The sequence below is a fragment of the Anguilla anguilla genome, chromosome 2 (assembly GCF_013347855.1).
Source record: "Anguilla anguilla isolate fAngAng1 chromosome 2, fAngAng1.pri, whole genome shotgun sequence".
NCBI lineage: Eukaryota > Metazoa > Chordata > Actinopteri > Anguilliformes > Anguillidae > Anguilla > Anguilla anguilla.
Genome location: NC_049202.1, coordinates 40323342 through 40341597, shown reverse-complemented (window position 1 = coordinate 40341597; position 18256 = coordinate 40323342). Strand labels below are relative to the sequence as shown.

At 42.4% G+C, this 18256-nt stretch overlaps 1 protein-coding gene across 1 annotated transcript; it reads left to right on the top strand.

Moving 5' to 3' along the window:
* Positions 1-88: 88 nt before the first annotated feature.
* kif22 (kinesin family member 22) lies at positions 89-11736 on the top strand. Its single transcript, XM_035403977.1, has 13 exons — positions 89-296; positions 1855-2050; positions 4001-4128; positions 4799-4953; positions 5073-5282; positions 5987-6371; positions 7074-7197; positions 7582-7702; positions 7950-8175; positions 8969-9054; positions 10979-11197; positions 11283-11342; positions 11475-11736. Exons 2-13 carry the CDS (start codon positions 1857-1859, stop codon positions 11502-11504), a joined length of 1938 nt encoding a protein of 645 aa, XP_035259868.1. The 5' UTR covers positions 89-296; positions 1855-1856; the 3' UTR covers positions 11505-11736.
* Positions 11737-18256: the final 6520 nt, after the last annotated feature.

The window sequence follows — 18256 nt, the reverse complement described above, 5'->3', positions numbered from 1 at the left end:
TTCTATTACAATTGTATATGAACATTTCAATTATTTAATGCCATTTACATTAGAATTTAAGATATGTAGGCGGAAGTGTACGTCCTGACGTATTCTGTCGTGGGAGTCTATTGGTTAGTTTAGCGTTCGACGCTTGACGCTCCAACATTTGAAAAATATTTGATGGGAGGCCCTCGCGCAACAACGGTGGATATAAATGATTAGGGTTTGTTCCTTGCACGATAGCCAAGTTTGTTATTTTACATCGACAGAAATTAAAACCCCTGAAGTTATCAGCTGTTCAGACAAACTTTAAGGTAAGCGTCTTCCTTATATGCGCTAGGCTGGCTGTTCAAATAAATGGCGGAGTAACAAACGTAGGTTAGACTAATTTAACCCTTTTAAGTACCTGGTTGTTCGTTGGATAAAATGCAATGTGTTTACACTTGCACTGGAGAGACGCTAGTTTACTATAACACGTTAGATTACACGCGTATACGAACAATTTGAGTTGTAACCATACTGTATAAAAATAGGTTGTAACGTTACGGGCATGTTGGAAATGTTCGATAACTTGCACTAGTCGTCTACTGAATTGTTTGAATGACTACCCAGTTTACGATCGCAGCACTGTCACGGCACGAGCTATCTTTCCTATCAGTATAACTAACTCGCTAACGACGTTCTGATAAAGGTCGGACACTGGCCCATCAAAGACCAAAGCACCGTAAGCCGGGAAAAACTGTTATGGAAACTAATTGTCGTGACGGAAATCTAATGGTTCACAGAGCAAGCTATATAAGCAAAACGCATCAAAAGTGGGTTAGCTAGAGCGCTTGAGTGAAACCACTCTTCGGCGTGGCTAACGCTATGGCGTTGACATTACATTACATTACATTGCATAGCAAGTTGACTTGCTAACTAGTTAGCTAAATATAGTTTTTTAAAATACAGTTTCACCCAAAAGTTATACACACTTCACCTAGGACTGGGCGATATATCTAATATTATTCTAAAATTTAGGGTATACAAAATGAAGTTACGTTGATACTATCGCGTTGCACTTATCCACATAAAAAACGCACAGTATATGTGGACAAATTGGTTTCTTGAAGACTTGGCCCGTTGACTGCGAACCGCAGTCGTAGCACGTAGTAGCTGTATCTGTTTGGCAGACTTGGAGGACTGGAGCAATGAGGTAGTCTTCTGGAGTCCCATCAGAACCGGAGCGTACGAGTAGCGCCACCGAAGTGCCAGGATGTCAAGTAACCCCAAAAGCGTTCCTCTATGCGCAGTCCACCAGCGGATTCTTCTGGGCTGCTCAGGAACTTGCTTAACAATCCAGGCATATTGTTTTTAATGAAATTTGTGTTAACATCACAATTGGTTGCATTTTTCAAGTCGTGTTAATTTGTATTGTTAACACTGCATGCGATGTTAGCATTTTTAAACCGTTTACAGTACTTTTACTAAGTCTCTTTAATGAACAAAACAATTTATCTTTCTTATTTTGCTTTTTTGTATGTGCTTTGTGCTCATTCAGTGTGCATAATTTCTGTCTGTGCATCCCACAGACCCCACTCAATATTTTGTATCTATTGGAAAAAAATGTGGACAGCGGTGAATTTATGCTATGTCAATGCTGTAACTGCACTTAGGGATGCACCTAGTACAAGGGTTAATTCTGTCATTATTTTTTAGCAACAGCTAGCTAAGTTAGTTGAGTACTGGGTAGTGCTTTTATATGTTGTTTATTCAGTGCTTAACGTTATATAGTTGAAGTGCCTTTTTTACCCCTCCGGTGGGGAGGTGATTATAATTTCATTTTGCTTAGCAATATGTATCAGATTCCCCCCTGCCTTCCTTTCTTCCCAGCCATGGCACAGCGTGTGGCTGTGAGTGATGTTGCTGGAGGCTCAAAGCGGACGTCCAGGGTGAGGGTAGCGGTTCGACTAAGGCCCTACATGGAAAAGCAGGACGAGAAGGCTGAAGGGGCCTGTGTCAGGGGCCTGGGGCCACAGAGTCTGGAGATAATTAACTGGAGAAATTCCACAGAGACCTTGCAATACCAGTAAGTGTCTTTTGTCCTTGTTGTATTGCCTAAGTATGCAGCTGTTGCATTTCCTTTCATTAGCCGCGTTTCCACCGCAGGAACTATACCCCGGAACTAGGAACCTTTTGAGGAACTCAGTGCGTTTCCACCGCAGGAACTAGGGTCTAAATTTAGTTCTGGGGGCTTTGTTTTACCCCCCAAAACGTTCCTGCTCGGGAGGTAGTACTTTCCGAAAGTACAGGAACCTTTTGGGTGGAGCTTGCAGCGCTGAACATTTCTGATTGGTCGAGTACTCGTAGCATTTGTGTTGTATTTATTTTCCGCCATTACCCGCCATGTTTGAAAATATGCACCGGCAAACCAATTTATTTTCATAATAACTTCAAATCAAACTTGTATGTTATGCGGCGCAGTAGCCTACTTCTTGGTTATAACGTCTTGGAATTATAACGTGTGCTCTTCTGTTCTTTTCTTGCTTTAGTATTCGTTTTATAAAATGCTAAGCATTCGTGCTGGGACAGCATATTACGTAGGCTACCAAAACATTCAAACGGATTAATTCGGTTGCTGAATATTTTCTTCCGGATTTTCTTTGTTAGCCCGTTGTAATTGACTCAAAACGTTTGATACAGTTATGTGAGGTATGCGGTAGTTCTGCATAATTAACATTGGTGATACAGTACAAGCAAACTGGAAATCACCTTCCGCACTTTTTATCCGGGTAAAATAACAGGTTAATTCTAGTCATCTTCCCTTTAGCTTTTTCAGACTGCCGTAATTTTACTGCCATTTTTCAATTCCACGAAAAGACCAGGAAGACTATGGACTCATTTATGGTGCATGGTTCGCATCTGGAGGGCACACTTCGCTGCTCGGCTAGCAGTAACTTCGAAGGAAAGCAAACGGTGGCTGTACCACTACTAATTTACATTTTCACGCAAGTCCGAGTTTTCGTTCTATTCTTGTCATTTTGCGATTAGCCTATATGGAATTGACGACGAGAAAGTAATAAAACAGCAAATTGTTAACAACGTGTGCATGTTTTCTGCTGTTAATGAATGTGTTTGAGAGGATATATGAAAATCAATAAATACAAAAGTAACCATATATAGTCATTGTTGGTAACCCGTTGTATATAAGTGGAATAAACCCCTCCGGGCTGTCCCGGTTATTAGAAAATAATGTAGGCTACCTCGGTGGTAGTATGGGGTTACAGAAGAAATAATATGACAGATGGACCGACGACAACGTCAGTGGGCTAATTTGCCTAATCTTCGCGGTACTTTAGACCCCGGTGGAAACGCAGACAACCATTGGCTGAAGGAACATTTTAGTTCCTGGTAAAGTAGTTCCTGGGACTGAAAGTTCCGGGTAATTTTGGTGGAAACGCGGCTATTGCTGTCCTGTAGTGTCAGTCTTGGTCTGTGTAACTGCCAGTAAATTTTCCTTTGGCAATGGGAGACTGTAAAAACGGGAGATGAACTGTTATGATTTCTAATTTGATGTAAAAGTTGGGAAGAACATTGAATTTGTAACCTTCACCCCTGTCAACTTGTTTGCATGATTCAACACTAGTGATAATAATTCATTATAAGTCTGTTCATTCGTGGTAAATTTGATAGGAGGCCTACTGCCATTTGTTCACAAAAGTTCATAGATGGCAATAGTTGATGTATACTTGTGCTAGCTTTCGTTTGTCATAACTTTATTAGCAATACATAGCGTTTAATCTTGTAGTCTAACGCCTCATACACACTATCACTAAAACCTGAATGTGTCTGAATATTGCTGTTTGAATTTTGCAATTGAGTGAATGTATCTACTACATATTAGCAGCAAGAAGAGGCCACATGACACTTTAAATCCTGATCATGTTAAATCCTTGTTAAAGGGGAAAAAAAAAAAAAGTGTACAAAAAAATTAACCGGATTTGAAAAGGAGATTAAAAAGTGAGCCAATGTCTTTTAGATTTGATGTGTTCTATGGGGAGCAGACAACCCAGCAGGAGGTGTTTCTGACCTCGGTGAAGCCCATCCTACCTCACATCCTGAATGGGCAGAACGCCAGTGTCTTCGCCTATGGACCCACTGGAGCTGGTACTGCTTTCCAATCTTATGTGCTCATGTGCTTATTTTTGAACTTTTGTTCCCGTTTGCCCTAGTGTGTCCCTGCCCATTCTCTTGTCTCACTATGAAGAGGCACTGTAATGTCCTGTCAGTTCTAGGGTACTGAATCCAAATGCATTGGTTATCAAATCCCCTCTCTTGAGTTACCACTGTGCACCAACATAAATTTGTGTTTATAATTAACCAATGAGGTGTCATGAATTAACATGTGATACTCTTGAATTTGGACTATTCGTTTGGTAAGGAACTGGGCTTGTAACCGAAAGGTCGCAGGTTCGATTCCTGGGTAGGACACTGCCGTTGTACCCTTGAGCAAGGTACTTAACCGAAATTGCTTCAGTATATATCCAGCTGTATAAATGGATACAATGTAAAAAAATGTCATGTAAACGTTGTGTAAGTCGCTCTGGATAAGAGCGTCTGCTAAATGCCTGTAATGTAAATGTAAATGTTTCCAGTCAGTTGTCACTTGTCTTGTGCATTGTGCTCAACCTAGATATATAGCAAGCGTGACAAAGCATGCCTTTGATTCAAACTGACAGGAAATGGGATGAATAATATACCAGCACCCTCTCTGTGTCTGCCCCAATTTTCAATCTACATATACTGTTCTTATCTTGCCTCCACTGTCGTGTCCCAGGTAAGACCCACACTATGCTGGGCACTCAGGAGCAGCCAGGGGTTATTCCACGAGCTGTGAGGGAGGTGTTCCAGCTTGTGAGAGCGCAGGAGAAAGCAGGAGATGACTGGGACTACACAATTGGCATGTCCTACCTTGAGATCTACAACGAGAAGGTGCTTATTCTCTGATGGCATTGTTGGCTTGTATTACGAACATGAGCACCCTTTAAGCCCAGCAATAAAGAAAAGAAAAAAAAACATTGATATAAGTTTCACAATTAACATTCTTCCAGGTGCTGGACCTGCTATCGCCAAGCACACAGGACCTGCCTATCCGTGAGGACAAGGACAGGAATATCTTCATCCCCGGCTTGACCCACACGACACTCTCTTCCTTCTCGGATTTCCACACTCACTTCATCCCTGCCAGCCTAAATCGCACGACTGCCTCCACCAAGCTCAATCACCGGTCAAGCCGCAGTCACGCCATCCTCCTCATCAAGGTGTCTGCCCCCTTTGCCCCTGGCTCACCATTCTGTCTCGGTGCTCAGCAGTGTTCACCTTCTGTTAGTGCTAATGGATAACTTGTATTAATTGAACATGGTGTATAATCTGTGATGGTTCTATAACTGAAGACCCAGTCAGATGGGTGGTGAGCTTCAGAACCAAATCCAAACCCACATTCTTATTAAAAAAATGTCCAACTAGTGTGTTGGATGTACATGTGGAATACGGGCTTGGTGTCCAGTAAGGCCAAATTGTACTCTTAAAACCAGTTTCTGGTTTTTTCTTTTTGTATTTCACTTTTATTGTATGTTGATTGTCCCAGACAGTTCTTATGTGCAACTAATTATATTTTGGCTGTATAGACTCCAAAGCAGCCAGTACTGCAACATTATTCCTCCAGATGATGTACATGTGTACATTACCAGTTTTCTCTTCAAAAAAAAGTTGTTTAATCTTATTTTTGTTTAGAAGTATTTCCAATGACCTTCACACCAGCTACTACGAGCCAACAGATCATCTTAAACCTATGTAATTATCGAAATACCCATCAAATTGCACAAACACTCTCAGGGCCAATCAATTAACCGTACAGTAGGACCTCAGAGATACATATTGTTCTCACCGTGTTGTGCAAATCCTATGTTAAACTTTGTCAGAGAGAAACAACTCTTGATGAAATGTTCCATTTTCCCTTCTCAAGGTGGAGAAGTCCCAGCGTGTTCCCCCTCACCGACAGCAGACAGGGAAACTGTACCTGGTGGACTTGGCCGGCTCCGAGGACAACCGTCGCACCGGCAACCAGGGTCTGCGGCTGAAGGAGAGCGGAGCCATTAACCTGTCCCTCTTCACCCTCAGCAAAGTGGTGGACTCTCTCAACTTGGGCGTTGGCCGTGTGCCTTATAGGGACAGCAAACTGACCCGCCTGCTGCAGGACTCCCTGGGGGGCTCCGCCCACTCCATCATGATCACCAACATTGCCCCTGAGCAGAAGTACTACTTCGACACCTTCAGTGCCCTCAACTTCGCTGCCAAGTCCAAGCTCATTGTCAACAAGCCGTTTGTGAGAGAGACTGTGTCCAGCAATGGTGAGGTTCACAGAATGCACACAGGAGCATGTTTGTACTGTTATGAGGTGGGATTTAGTAAGGCTGTGGAGTTCTGTCATTTGTTCCTTGAGTGCATGCGGCTTATTCTTACCACACAGTTTTGACTTGTGTGGGTAATTAACACATGCTTAGCTAGTGTTGCAGTTCCATGTTGCAGTATAAGGCTGGAAGCATACCCTATGTATACGCAAACGCAGACTCTTCAGGCTACGCAGCTAAGTTGGTTTCACACGTAGTTGCGTTCTTAAATGTGTCACCTGAAATTCTTAATGCAACGCCAGTGAGACCTGCAGTTTCACGCATCGCAGGGAGGGGCATTATAGCAGATAACATCAGGATGAAGCTGTCTTCCGCTCAGTTGTTGGGTTTATTACCTCCACATGAACATAACGCAAGTTGAGTATGCACAACCAGGACATGCATTTGTGGTGTGCTGGCCTGGGGTTGTCATTTGCGTTCACGTACTTGCATATGGGTATGTTTCCGGCCTAAATTGAGTCAATATTTAAGCTTGGAATGAGGTCTGTTTAAGGCCAAGTTTGAATATTGTTTGAACTGGCATCCAGACAACACAAATCAAATACAGTAAACATCCCAAACTCATTTTTTTCACTCAAGTGCTGCCCAAGGCCATAATAAAAGCATATTAGTTAACCTCTTACATGCTGTGTTGTGTCTTAGAATCTGGGAAGAGGGCCAGGCAGGAACCGGCTTCCGAAGCAGCGACTGAGCCACAGAAGAAGAGGTTTAAGGAGAGGCAGCACGAAGAACAAGAGGAAAACCCTGTGCCATCACAGCCACCCAGGTATAACGGTCCATCTCTGGAATTCCCCACGCTATTTTATGCCTAGTACTTCATTTTCACTGGAAAGGTCCATTCTGCAGCCTTTCTGAGCTGGACACTGTACATGTCACATTAGTCTTCCTCCTCCTCTGTCTCTACTAGCCGATGCTGTGGCCTTCGCACGAGTAGCTTCTGCTGGCAGTAAGCAATGTCTCTGCTCCCCAGTGCTGGCTCACAGTGGTTCTAGATCCAAAACTGAGGGTGGAGGGACGGACGCCCATCTGTCATTTTCTTAGTTTGTCTTGGTACTGTTTTGAGCACTGCTTTTTTGTGTGTGTACATGCAGTGTTGTGCAGTTGATTGACGTGTCTGCTCTGTGCTAACCACTCCCCCTCCTCGTCTCAGCCCTACAGGCTCCTCTGTGTTGAGCAGGCTGCTAGCACTGGAGAAGCTGATGATGGGATCCCCAGAGAGGGAGAGACTCAACCTGCTAAAGACTGTTGCCCAGTCCCGCAAAGAGATCCAGGTACAGAAATGACTGCATACGTAGGCTGTGGGAACAAAACTGGGAGCTTGGACTGTCTTATTTCTGTAACTTCTCTTTAAAAATTTGAGTGGTGGTACCATTCTTTTTTTTCACAGTGGTAACATTCAAGCAATTGTAAGGCAATCTACTACAAGCCGAAGTATAACGTGTCTCCAGTCATTTGATAGATGTTCTCGTCACTCTCAAAATGCTGATGACTAAAACTTGGCACTTTCCCTACATGCAGAAACTGAAAGAGAAACAGAAGGAGCTGGAGAAAAAGGCGCAAGGTTTCAAAGCAATTCCAGCGGATCAAAAGGAGCAAGACCAAGACGGGCTGGTGCACCCTAAGAAGGGGGTGGAGCCCATGAAGGACACAGGACTGTTCAGGACCAATCTGCCTCCGCTGCACAGGAAGCAGTCCACTGCAGCCAAGCCCAAAAGACAGCAGGCAGTGGTGACTCCTCTACAGGGTGAGTAACCCAACGTGGTTATTCTCTACAGTGCTTTACCGCTGAATGGAACTGCATTTTGTATGCCTGTAGTGATCTTCCTGCCAATACTAACATGTTTGTCTGATCTGAAAAGAATAGTTTGGTGATAAGAGGTTGTTGTTAGAATTCGCCAGCTAACAGGACCATTTATTTATTTGTGTTTATGATCAGTAAAGCCACAGCAGAGTTGAAAACGGTTAATTGTAATTAATCGGTTCTTGTAAACTCTGGATATCACAAGAACTAAAACTGCCTTACCTCCATACATTGTACATCTGCCTTTGAAGACAACCCCACTAACTCGTTTACATTTAGCAAATTACACTATTGTTTCTCCATGCTCTGGGTTGTTTGTTGCATGGTAAATGGTAAATGGACTGCATTTATATAGCGCTTTTATCCAAAGCGCTTTACAATTGATGCCTCTCATTCGCCAGAGCAGTTAGGGGTCTTGCTCAAGGACACTTCGACATGCCCAGGGCGGGGTTTGAACCGGCAACCCTCCGACTGCCAGACAATCGGTCTTACCTCCTGAGCTATGTCGCCCCTTATGGATGGTATAATGTTGCATATCAGAAGAACTGATGGAACAAGGATGCAGGCACAATATTTAGAAATATCTGAAAAATGTTTTTACAATAAAGCATTAAAACTGCACCATCTGCTCATAGGTGTAGTTCTTCATTTTTTTAATACATGCATTTTTAATTCTGTTAACGTGTGCCTAATGTTTCCGATACTGCATGTCTCCCTCTCTTCCTGTCTCTCTCAGTGTCCGAAGTTCAGCCGATTCAGCAGTGTGCTGTGGTGTTTAAACCATCCCTCTGTCCCAGCCTGAAGCATAAGCAAAACGCTAAGGTCAGGCCTTGCTTTGGGTCACTTTAAATGCAGTTTGCCTTCATGTTCTGTTGTAGTTGAGGCCTTGCTAATTGAAAAGCAGAATCTGTACTGAATGGGCCTCATTCCCAAAACATCACATTCAAGAAACATGCAGAGTCCTTCAGTTTTGTGCATATCGCAGGTATATCAGATGATGAATGCTGAATGTTTATAAATTGCACGTTCCTGTTCATGTTGATTTAGCGTAAGGAAATGCCCTAGCAATCCCAGAAAAGGCATGCTGACTTCAGCATTGGCTGCAAACATAATTTCCATTCATTGCCCTCTGGCACCATGTCTGTGCAGTCCCTAAAGACGTGCCATCTCCCCAGTGCACGATTAGCCTGGTAATCCAAAAGCAGAAAATACCCCACTGGGTTTGGCTGCGCACTTGTGGGTCTTTATATTATCATCAATGCTTGTCATTAGTTGCTTTTATTAATAACCTCTTCCTACTAAATGTCCCCTAACAGTAACGTGGGCAATACGGAAGTTTAATTATCTCTTGCATTAATTTAATATGTAATAAACTGACCAGATAAATATTTTTGTTGAATATCCTTGAGACATACGTTCTTTTCTTTTTAGAAAGGTGAAGTTATAACTTTGTAAATGCCGGTTGAAACTCTTACCGAACATTTATTGCAGTTTTCTGTCATGCATTAACAAGTTGCTGATTAAACATTACTCTTGAATGTATTTCACAAAACTGTGATTTGGAAAATAATTAGGCTATACCTTTAGGCTTTAAGAAAATTCACTTGTTAACTTTCAGTATGACTGTATGTGGTTTTTTTTAAGTTACTAGACAAACTTGTGCTTTTCAGCATTTGTTGTAAATATTTTGGCTTTGTTGGGTTTGGCATTGTGTAAATCAGCCAGTTGATGACATAGCAACCCCTTGGTTTAGTATGTTTTGGGCCACAGGGTTTTGCTGATTGCAGTGTTTATGCAAAACTGTTGTCAATTTGGGTGTCTTTCTTTGAATGATGGCACAAGAGTCCTATCGGAAGTGGCGATCAAAGGCTGGGGTCTGCTTCCAGATTCAGGCCTGGTTTGCTCCCAATGTTGTTTTAAATATGTCTGTTAATTTAATAAGACAATAGCCAAGACACATTATTATTTCATGTATTTAATTAAAAAAGTTATGAAACATCCATTTCACCCATGGGAACAAGTAGTTGCCCCCTTAGTTACTCGATCAACTAAATTTAATCGATAATTAAATTGAACACAGCCAGGCTTGATTGCGGTCTGCACTATTGAATCTGAACCTCACTCACATTGAACCTTACAGTCAGAGTGAAGTGGTCATCACAGAGTTTCTACAAGCGCACTGTCATGATGAAAAAAATTCCAGAACAGATGAGGGGAAAAGTATTGGAGAGATTTGTCTGGAAAGGGTTACAAAGTCTCAGCCAGCACACTCAGGCACACTATCAACGTTGACACCACCCCAGAATGCTTGCGTGCTTTGGTTGAAACTTGGTGTAGACTTCATGTAGATATAGACAGTTGACGTACTTCGTAGAATGCTTTTCGATGAAACAGTGCTTGAATTGCGCTCTGTGGATGTTCGTCTGTAATCATAGCATTATATTTGAAAAGAGATTGACGTGAGTTTTTAGAATTAAAATTTTTGGCGCTTTGAGGCCACAAAATCTAGGGATCTTTTGAGCGCCGTTATATCGGGGTGAGCTGGTGCGGATATATAAAACGTGTCAAATCTCAGAAAAACTTGACAGATACTACTCTGGGTAAATGGAAACCTGCCTTAATTTCACTTTTGGGTGAACTGCCCCTGTAAGGGAAATGGACTGTACTCTTATCTGGTGTGTACTTGAATGACCACTGTTGGTGTACTGTGATGTTCTTAACCTGGCTCTTGCTTTCTCACTCATAGGTTGTGGATGGCAAAGAGAACATGGGTAAAGAATTTTCTGTCTCTGACACCGATTGGGAATCCCATCTGGACACATCTGTACTGGAAAAGTCTAGAGAGAAAATCCTGCAAATTCTCAACTCTGGCACCCTGAAGGACGTGAAATCATTGCAACTCATTGGAGACAAGAAGGCCAAGCTTATTATGGGCTGGAGAGAGGTCCACGGCCAGTTTGCACAGGTACACTACTGCTGTGTCTTCACACTGTCTGATTAGCTAAAGTACGGTCATTGGACAGCCTTGTTCAAAGTCTTCTCTCTGCCAGGTGGAGGACTTGCAGAAGATTGAAGGAATCACAGCCAAACGCTTTTCCTCCTTTATCAAGGTAAGATTAAGAGGTCAAGGTTTTGGTTGCTTTGTTTTAAATTAAGACTGGCCGATCTGTACGAGCAAAAAATATAGTTCTTATTGAAATCAATTAATTTTGATTTTTTTTTTTTCCACCTCCTCTCCACAGGCAAACATTCTCAGTACAATTGTGAAATGAGTGTGTGAGTGCATATGAGTGAGTGTGTGTGTGTGTGTAGCTGTGCAGGCTGGCTTGTGTGTGAGAACATTGAGCCTTTTGGTGTACCCATGGAATTCTGTTAACCAGTCCGCCCTGCAATAGTTGACTGGGGCCCATTGTTTGACTGTGACTGGTGTCTGCTGTGTTTTACTACAGTATTTTACCATTTATCTTGCTTTTAACATTTTAAAATAAACCCTTTTTGTACAAATTGGGTCTGTGTTTTTTATTCTCTACCTGTATGCTGTCACCATGGTTTTAAACTTGATGCAACCTGTAACCAATAGCCAGTGAAATGAGATCAGGAGGGGTGTGGGACATTAACTGGTACATAATTCTGCTCAAATTAGTGAGAGCACTCTCGGGTATTACCCTTGAATCATGTGTTGATCCCGGTAATTTAGACGGAAGGTCCAGTGTCCTATACTGGCCATTGAACACGAAGTGCACGTTGATACTGTGGTACCTTTTCCAGTTGACATATCTCCTCATTCTCTCAAGGAGGCTTTGGCAAGCATGTGTGTGCCATCAATAACTCCAGCAACCCTGCAATCCTCCTAAAAAGCAGCTTTGTTCTGACCGATGGTTCTGATTGGTAGGGAAATCAGTGAACTGCCTGACAATGTTGCTGCTGTCAGAGCCCTGATAGCAGCATCTATGGCTCCACTAATTGCTGGCTGTGATAGGACTGAGTCATCACTTGCAGGCCCGCGATGCATCTTGCTCGTGCGCAGGACAAGATGATCTCAAAAGCCCCATAACCCCCCCCCCCCCCCCTCAGAGTCCTATACAGGGTTCGTACGGTCATGAAAAACCTGGAAAAGTCATTGAAATTTAAAATGCAATTTCCAGGCCCTGGAAAAGTTATGGAAAATAATATTTTTTGAAAAGTAATGGAAATATAGCTAAAGTTGCATCAAATATAATTACTAATCCAAGCATAAAAATAGTATGTATAGTAATAAAACGTAAATTGGCACGGTATTTTGGTGGTGTGAGAAGTTAATTCGGTCTGGCTCAGTCTGTTTACAGGCACGCCCAACAGGCACGCTTCTGCTAATGTAGCAGTTAGTAAACGTAGGCCCTACTGTGCCAACAATATGCCAGGGAAGTGCAGCTTCAATAATATATCAGGGCTCGAAATTAACTTTTTTACTTGGTAGCACTGGTGCTCCCAACTTCAAAAAGTTAGGAGCACCAACAATATATGCAATAGATTTTTTATTGATAAACGACAATATAACAGTACGGTTTACAAGTAACAGTTAAACTGTCACGCCTAAAATGTGTCGACTCTTCAAGGAATTGCGTGTTATGCAATCAAACTACAAAGCGTTTCTCGTCACATTAATACCGCTAATTAAATCACGAGACATTCAATAGCAGTAAACTGCATCGGAGAAATTAGCTGTTTCAACCGGGTCGCTACACAAAACATTACGTTAACGTTTCAAAAAAAAAAAAATGCCGCAGCCTAATCGTTCGCTTCAACTTTTCAGCTTTCGATAACGCTAATAAATTGAACATAAACTTTTGTCTTCCGGTAACATTAGTTAACGCGTTGGATCTCTGTGTCGCGTGACAGTGGAGTGCAGCGAAAGGGGGTGATTGAAGGCTAATATTAACCAATTTAAAATCAGCATTAAAGGTAAGAATGTCAAGCTCACGATTGGTTAGAAGGGTCACCGTCAGCTCACAAGGCACATACTGAGTGTACTAGCTAGCGAATGTACAGCGAAAGAGACGTTCGACTGGAAAAAGAAACAAAAAAAAAAAGGTCGCACCAGGCCAATTATTTGCACTCGCACAAATGCTCCAAATTATATTTCGAGGTCGAACAGATTAAATTTCGGGAACATATGCGACCAAAATGGTCGCAATTTCGAGCCCTGTTTGAGACATTGACAAAAATGTTAAACTATTCGAATTAAAATATGAGAGAATGTATCTAAGTGTGTCTGTCTGGTGTTTATTTGTTTTAGAGAGGCACCATATGTTTCAGATGCAGACCTAATTTTACTTAGTGTTACAATACATAATTTTAAATCGTCCCGCTGAGATAGTCATTTGTTTTGGTCATGAAAATTCAGTTAAAGGTTGTGGAGAAGTCATGGTAAAGTCATTCAAAATCATTGGTGAAAAAGTGTATGAACCCTGCCTATAACAAGCTTTTATGTGACTCACAAATACTATATAAAGTTTTCACTAATAGGTATTTTTGACAAATTATTACAGCAGATTATTTAAAGGTTAGAGGGCCCTTTTGCCCACCCCCTTGACCCAGGGCCCGGACAACTGACCCGGTGTCCCCCCCCCCCCCCCCCCCCCCCCCGTGTCGGCGGCCCTGATCATTTGTGCATTGTTGCAGCTTTCCAGTCGCCAAGAACCATTGTGTCATAGCTGTAATCTCTGCTGTGAGATTTGGTGCAGTTGAAGATATAGCATCTGTTCCAAGATCTGTGACAAACTGAATACCCTGACAGTCAAGCAAATGCTTTGTTACCAAACATTTCCAACATGTCCGTTCTAGGTTGAAAGGTGCGTGGTCTCCGCCTCTGTGCACACACTGCTGCCATCTGCTGGCAATTCTTATAACCAAGTTAAGACACCTCCCGAGCTCCCTTAAATAATTTAGGTGCCAAGACTATTTTTAACACAAGAATTTGTATAGATTATTCCTGTAGTTAATGTGAAGTCCTACAATCCCAAGAACGTATTTTAAAAAGGAGCAGATAATTAAAAAGCTTACAGAATACACATTTTTAGGGTGTTTCTGCAGTGAAGATGGTCAGTCTATAGCCATAAACAGAGAACTACAGGCTCTTAAAAAGGCAAAAGGATATTGTCCAGAGATATTGTCCAGAGTCTTAAGGAAAGAAAAAGCTAATTTTCTAGAGTCCAGAGTCATAAGGATACTGTGCGACTATCAGTCCAAGGTGGACAAGCACATGCAATGGCTTCCTGTTCAACTGCATCCTCATTATAAACCATCTTGTCAAAAAGCAGACGACAAGCTTTGCAGATGGTCCCTTGAATGTTCAGGTGAATTTAAATTTTGTAAAAATAAATAGGTGCTTTCAGTTATCTGAATGAATAACCACAAATGACTAAATAGTATCAGTCTGTAAAATAAAGGAATCCCAAAGCACAATATATATTATTTTTTAGGACAAATCTTGAAAAAGCTCAAAAAGGAAATTGTGGGATTGCATCTATCAAAGGAAAAGGAGAATGTGTCTCAAGCCGTTGGGCATGTCAAAGATTTCATCAGCTTCATGTGGGGGATAAGCATGAGCTGGCTCCTTGAAACTTGACATTTTTATGTCCATATGAGATCAAAAAGTATTTAGTGATGGATTTAGCATTAAACCATTACATTTTAGTAGGAATAAAGTAAACGAATTGTAAATATGTTGTTTCTCAGCTAAATGGGTCAGGAATGTCAGGGTGAACTACGTTGTCATGCAATATATTCTGGGTGTTAGGAAGTTTGGTTTGGATGCCTATGCCATAACAAAACTAATGACAAAAGAGTCAAAAATGTTGGACAGATATAGTTCAACACCTGACAACTCGTTGCACAACCACCTGTCCACCAGATCCCATCCCATTAGCAGTCCGCTAGTCTATATCCAGTGACCTCCTTCCTTATCTGCCCTTCATCATTAACAGCTCTTTTGCCTGTGACTCTGTTCCCTCTGACATTAAGAAGGTTTGTGTTACCCCGTTCCTTAAGAATCCTACCTTAGACCCCTCTGATGTCAGGAACTATTGACTTGTATCTTGTTTTAGCTTTTCTGTCCAACACACTTGAACAAGCAGTGCTTAACCAATTATTATCTTTTCTCTATCAGAAGAACTTACTTGACCCTCACTGGTCCAGCTTCCGAAAAGGGCATTCAACGGAGACTGGTGTCTTAGCTGTGATGGAGGCCCATGCAACTGCAAGAGCTTCATTCCTCTCCTGTGCCCTGATCCTCCTAGAGCTGTCAGCAACATTTGACACGGTCAACCGCAAACTACTGATCTCCGCACTAACTGAGATGGGCATTTCTGGGACTGCCCTCTCTTTGTTATCTTCCTATCTAGCCGATAGCTCCTCTCAGGTCAACTGGATGGGGTTTGTCTCTGCACCTCATCCAGGATTACAGGATTCCTGAAGGGATCTTTACTGGGGTCTCTCTTGTTCTCTCTTTACACTGAGTCTCTTGGCTCAGTCATTATTTCACAACTTCTCTAATCACCGCTATACTGATGATACATGACTCTCTCTCTTTCTTTCCCTCTGTCGTACAGGTTTATGAGAGAATATCTGCCTGGCTGCCTGTTTGACATCTCAACATAGTTGACTGGGCATCACCGGAAGCTCAACCTCGACAAGACGGAGCTGTTCTTCACCCCTCACAGGTCCTCCGCTACTGAGAGATCACCATCAATGTCAATGGTACTACCGGTGGCTGCCTTTCCCTCTGTGAAGTAACTAAGGGTGGTCCTAGATAACTAGCTGTACTTCAAGGAGCACATCACTGCAACATCACGGTCTTGCAGATTCCTCCTGTACAACATCAGGAGGATTCAACCATACATGACCACATACTCCACCCAACTACTCATCCAGGCCATGGTCATTTCCCATTAAGATGCAACTCCTTTCTCGCAAGCCTACCAGCCTGTGCCATACTGGCATTGTAACTCATTCAGAACGTGGCTGCCTGGCTTGTCTTCAATCTTCCAAAGTTCTCGCATGTTTCTCCCCCGCTGAGGTCAATCCATTGGCTGCCGGTGGCTGCTAAGGTTGGGTTCAAAGTCCTGACTCTGGCCTTCGCTGCAGCCAACAGTACAGCCCCTTCCTACCTACAGGACATAATACTGCCCTATATGCCCCTTCGACCATTCTGCTCTGCTGAAGCAGGCTGACTTGCACTTCCTGCCATTCGTGTGAATAGTTCTCACCCATCTCGACCACAGAGCTTCTCCACCCTGGCTCCCCATTGGTGGAGCCAGGGTTCCCCTATGATCCACTCAGTCACTCAGTATTATTTTTATAAGCATACACATTTTCACAATATGTCCAAATGCTGGAAGAAATGAAGTGCAACATTGTATACAGATTCTGAAATGCGCTCTGCTCAAGATTCCCATCCTGGTCAGAAGTTGCAGTCAGATGTTTGACGCCTTCCCCCAATACAGTAACATTCAGTGACAAGGGGTGATCCATTAAAGACCGAACCTAGCAATGTAGGCTACAACATGTTATACCAAAACAAACTTTAATGAGATAAAAAAGGACACACGCGGACCGTGTTTTATTTTAGCATGCAATTTCTAACAACGTTCTGTTAAATTTAAAGCAAAAAGCTCGCATTTTCTTTCTGTGATGGACCGAATTAAGTGAGTAAATGCATCAGCCTATCAATGTATTTCACTTGTAGGCTTTTCTATAGCAGGCAGCAATTGCCCGTTGATTTTTTTTTTTTGTTGAAATTTCAAACACTTGTTACTGTTGCTACCGTTGCGTATGTTATTTCACGTGTTTTCCCACAGGTGCACATGGGATCTATTGATTAATTAAAATAATAAACATTTCTAAACATCAGTTTTCCGTGATTTTCAGCAACTTCGCAGTGACTTCTTGACATAAGCCAATATATGCCTCAAAAAAAAAAACACTCAGGGTGCGTCCCAATACTCGAAAAATGCATCCTCCTTTCCACCACTACCACCTCGTCTCCTCTATACCCAAGAAACCAATCTTTGTTGTTTTCTCTTCCTCTAATGTCCCAAAATCAGAGAAGACAAGTGATGTGGCTTCTAATGCCTTGCCTCCTCGAAAGGGTACATAGTGTATCCTACCACGGTAGCGTATATATAATTCATCAATTTGTTGTTATTTGTGGGGATGATCTCAAGCGATCTGGTGAAACGGAGCAACGTGTACGAGTCCAGGCCGTGGAGTAATTACATATCCACTACGCCCAGAAAGATCAAATGCATTATTTGAAGTTTTAAAAAATTATATTGTGTTCTTCATGTTATTTTTGTTACTGTCGAAATGCAACACCCAACTCGAAGCCCGTAAATATAACGCCCAACACAAAACTTGAAGTAGCCTGCAACTTTCTGTCATCGCCTGTTTTGTTGTCCTGTGTAGTGACAGTTTCTGTCCACATGGGGGCGTTGAATTATGGATGTGTAACCTTTGTGTTAATATCACAAAGAAAATAGTAATACCGTATAAAAAAACCCTGCCCGGGTGTGGGGCCACTTGTACACTAAGCCTAATTCCAATTGATAGGATAAGCTATGTGAGTGATATTCCAATGGACAGACCACAAGCGTGTGACTGTTTGCCTACCTGTATGGAGAACAGCAGTTTAAATGGCAGAGAAATCCACGCATGAATTCGAAAGTCTGAGCGCTCACCCAAATGCTTCGTTGAAAGAAAACGGAATGTTTTATCCCTTAAACATTTGTGGGTTAGATGTGCAGACGAAGGAACGCCATGGTTGAACAAAACGTTTAGGCTACGGTTATTTATTTATTTGTTTGTTTGTTTGTTTGTTTATTGTTTGTGAACGGGAGCATGCATGCAGTGCGTGGCATGAAAAGTGGGGAGGCGTAGCAATTTCGATGGCAACAAAACTCGCGGCGGCACTGAGAAGCGAAGCAGAAGCATGTCCCTGCTGTATCAGCAAAAGAAACACCCTGTCGGTAGCCCCCCAGTAGCCACT

Bases quoted from the DNA above. Each gene is read 5' to 3' on its own strand.
- kif22 (XM_035403977.1), top strand. From the start codon at position 1,857: ATGGCACAGCGTGTGGCTGTGAGTGATGTTGCTGGAGGCTCAAAGCGG. The intron at 6,372-7,073 runs GTGAGGTTCACA...GTTGTGTCTTAG, and splicing joins AGAGACTGTGTCCAGCAATG to AATCTGGGAAGAGGGCCAGG. The intron at 9,055-10,978 runs GTCAGGCCTTGC...TCTCACTCATAG, and splicing joins AGCATAAGCAAAACGCTAAG to GTTGTGGATGGCAAAGAGAA.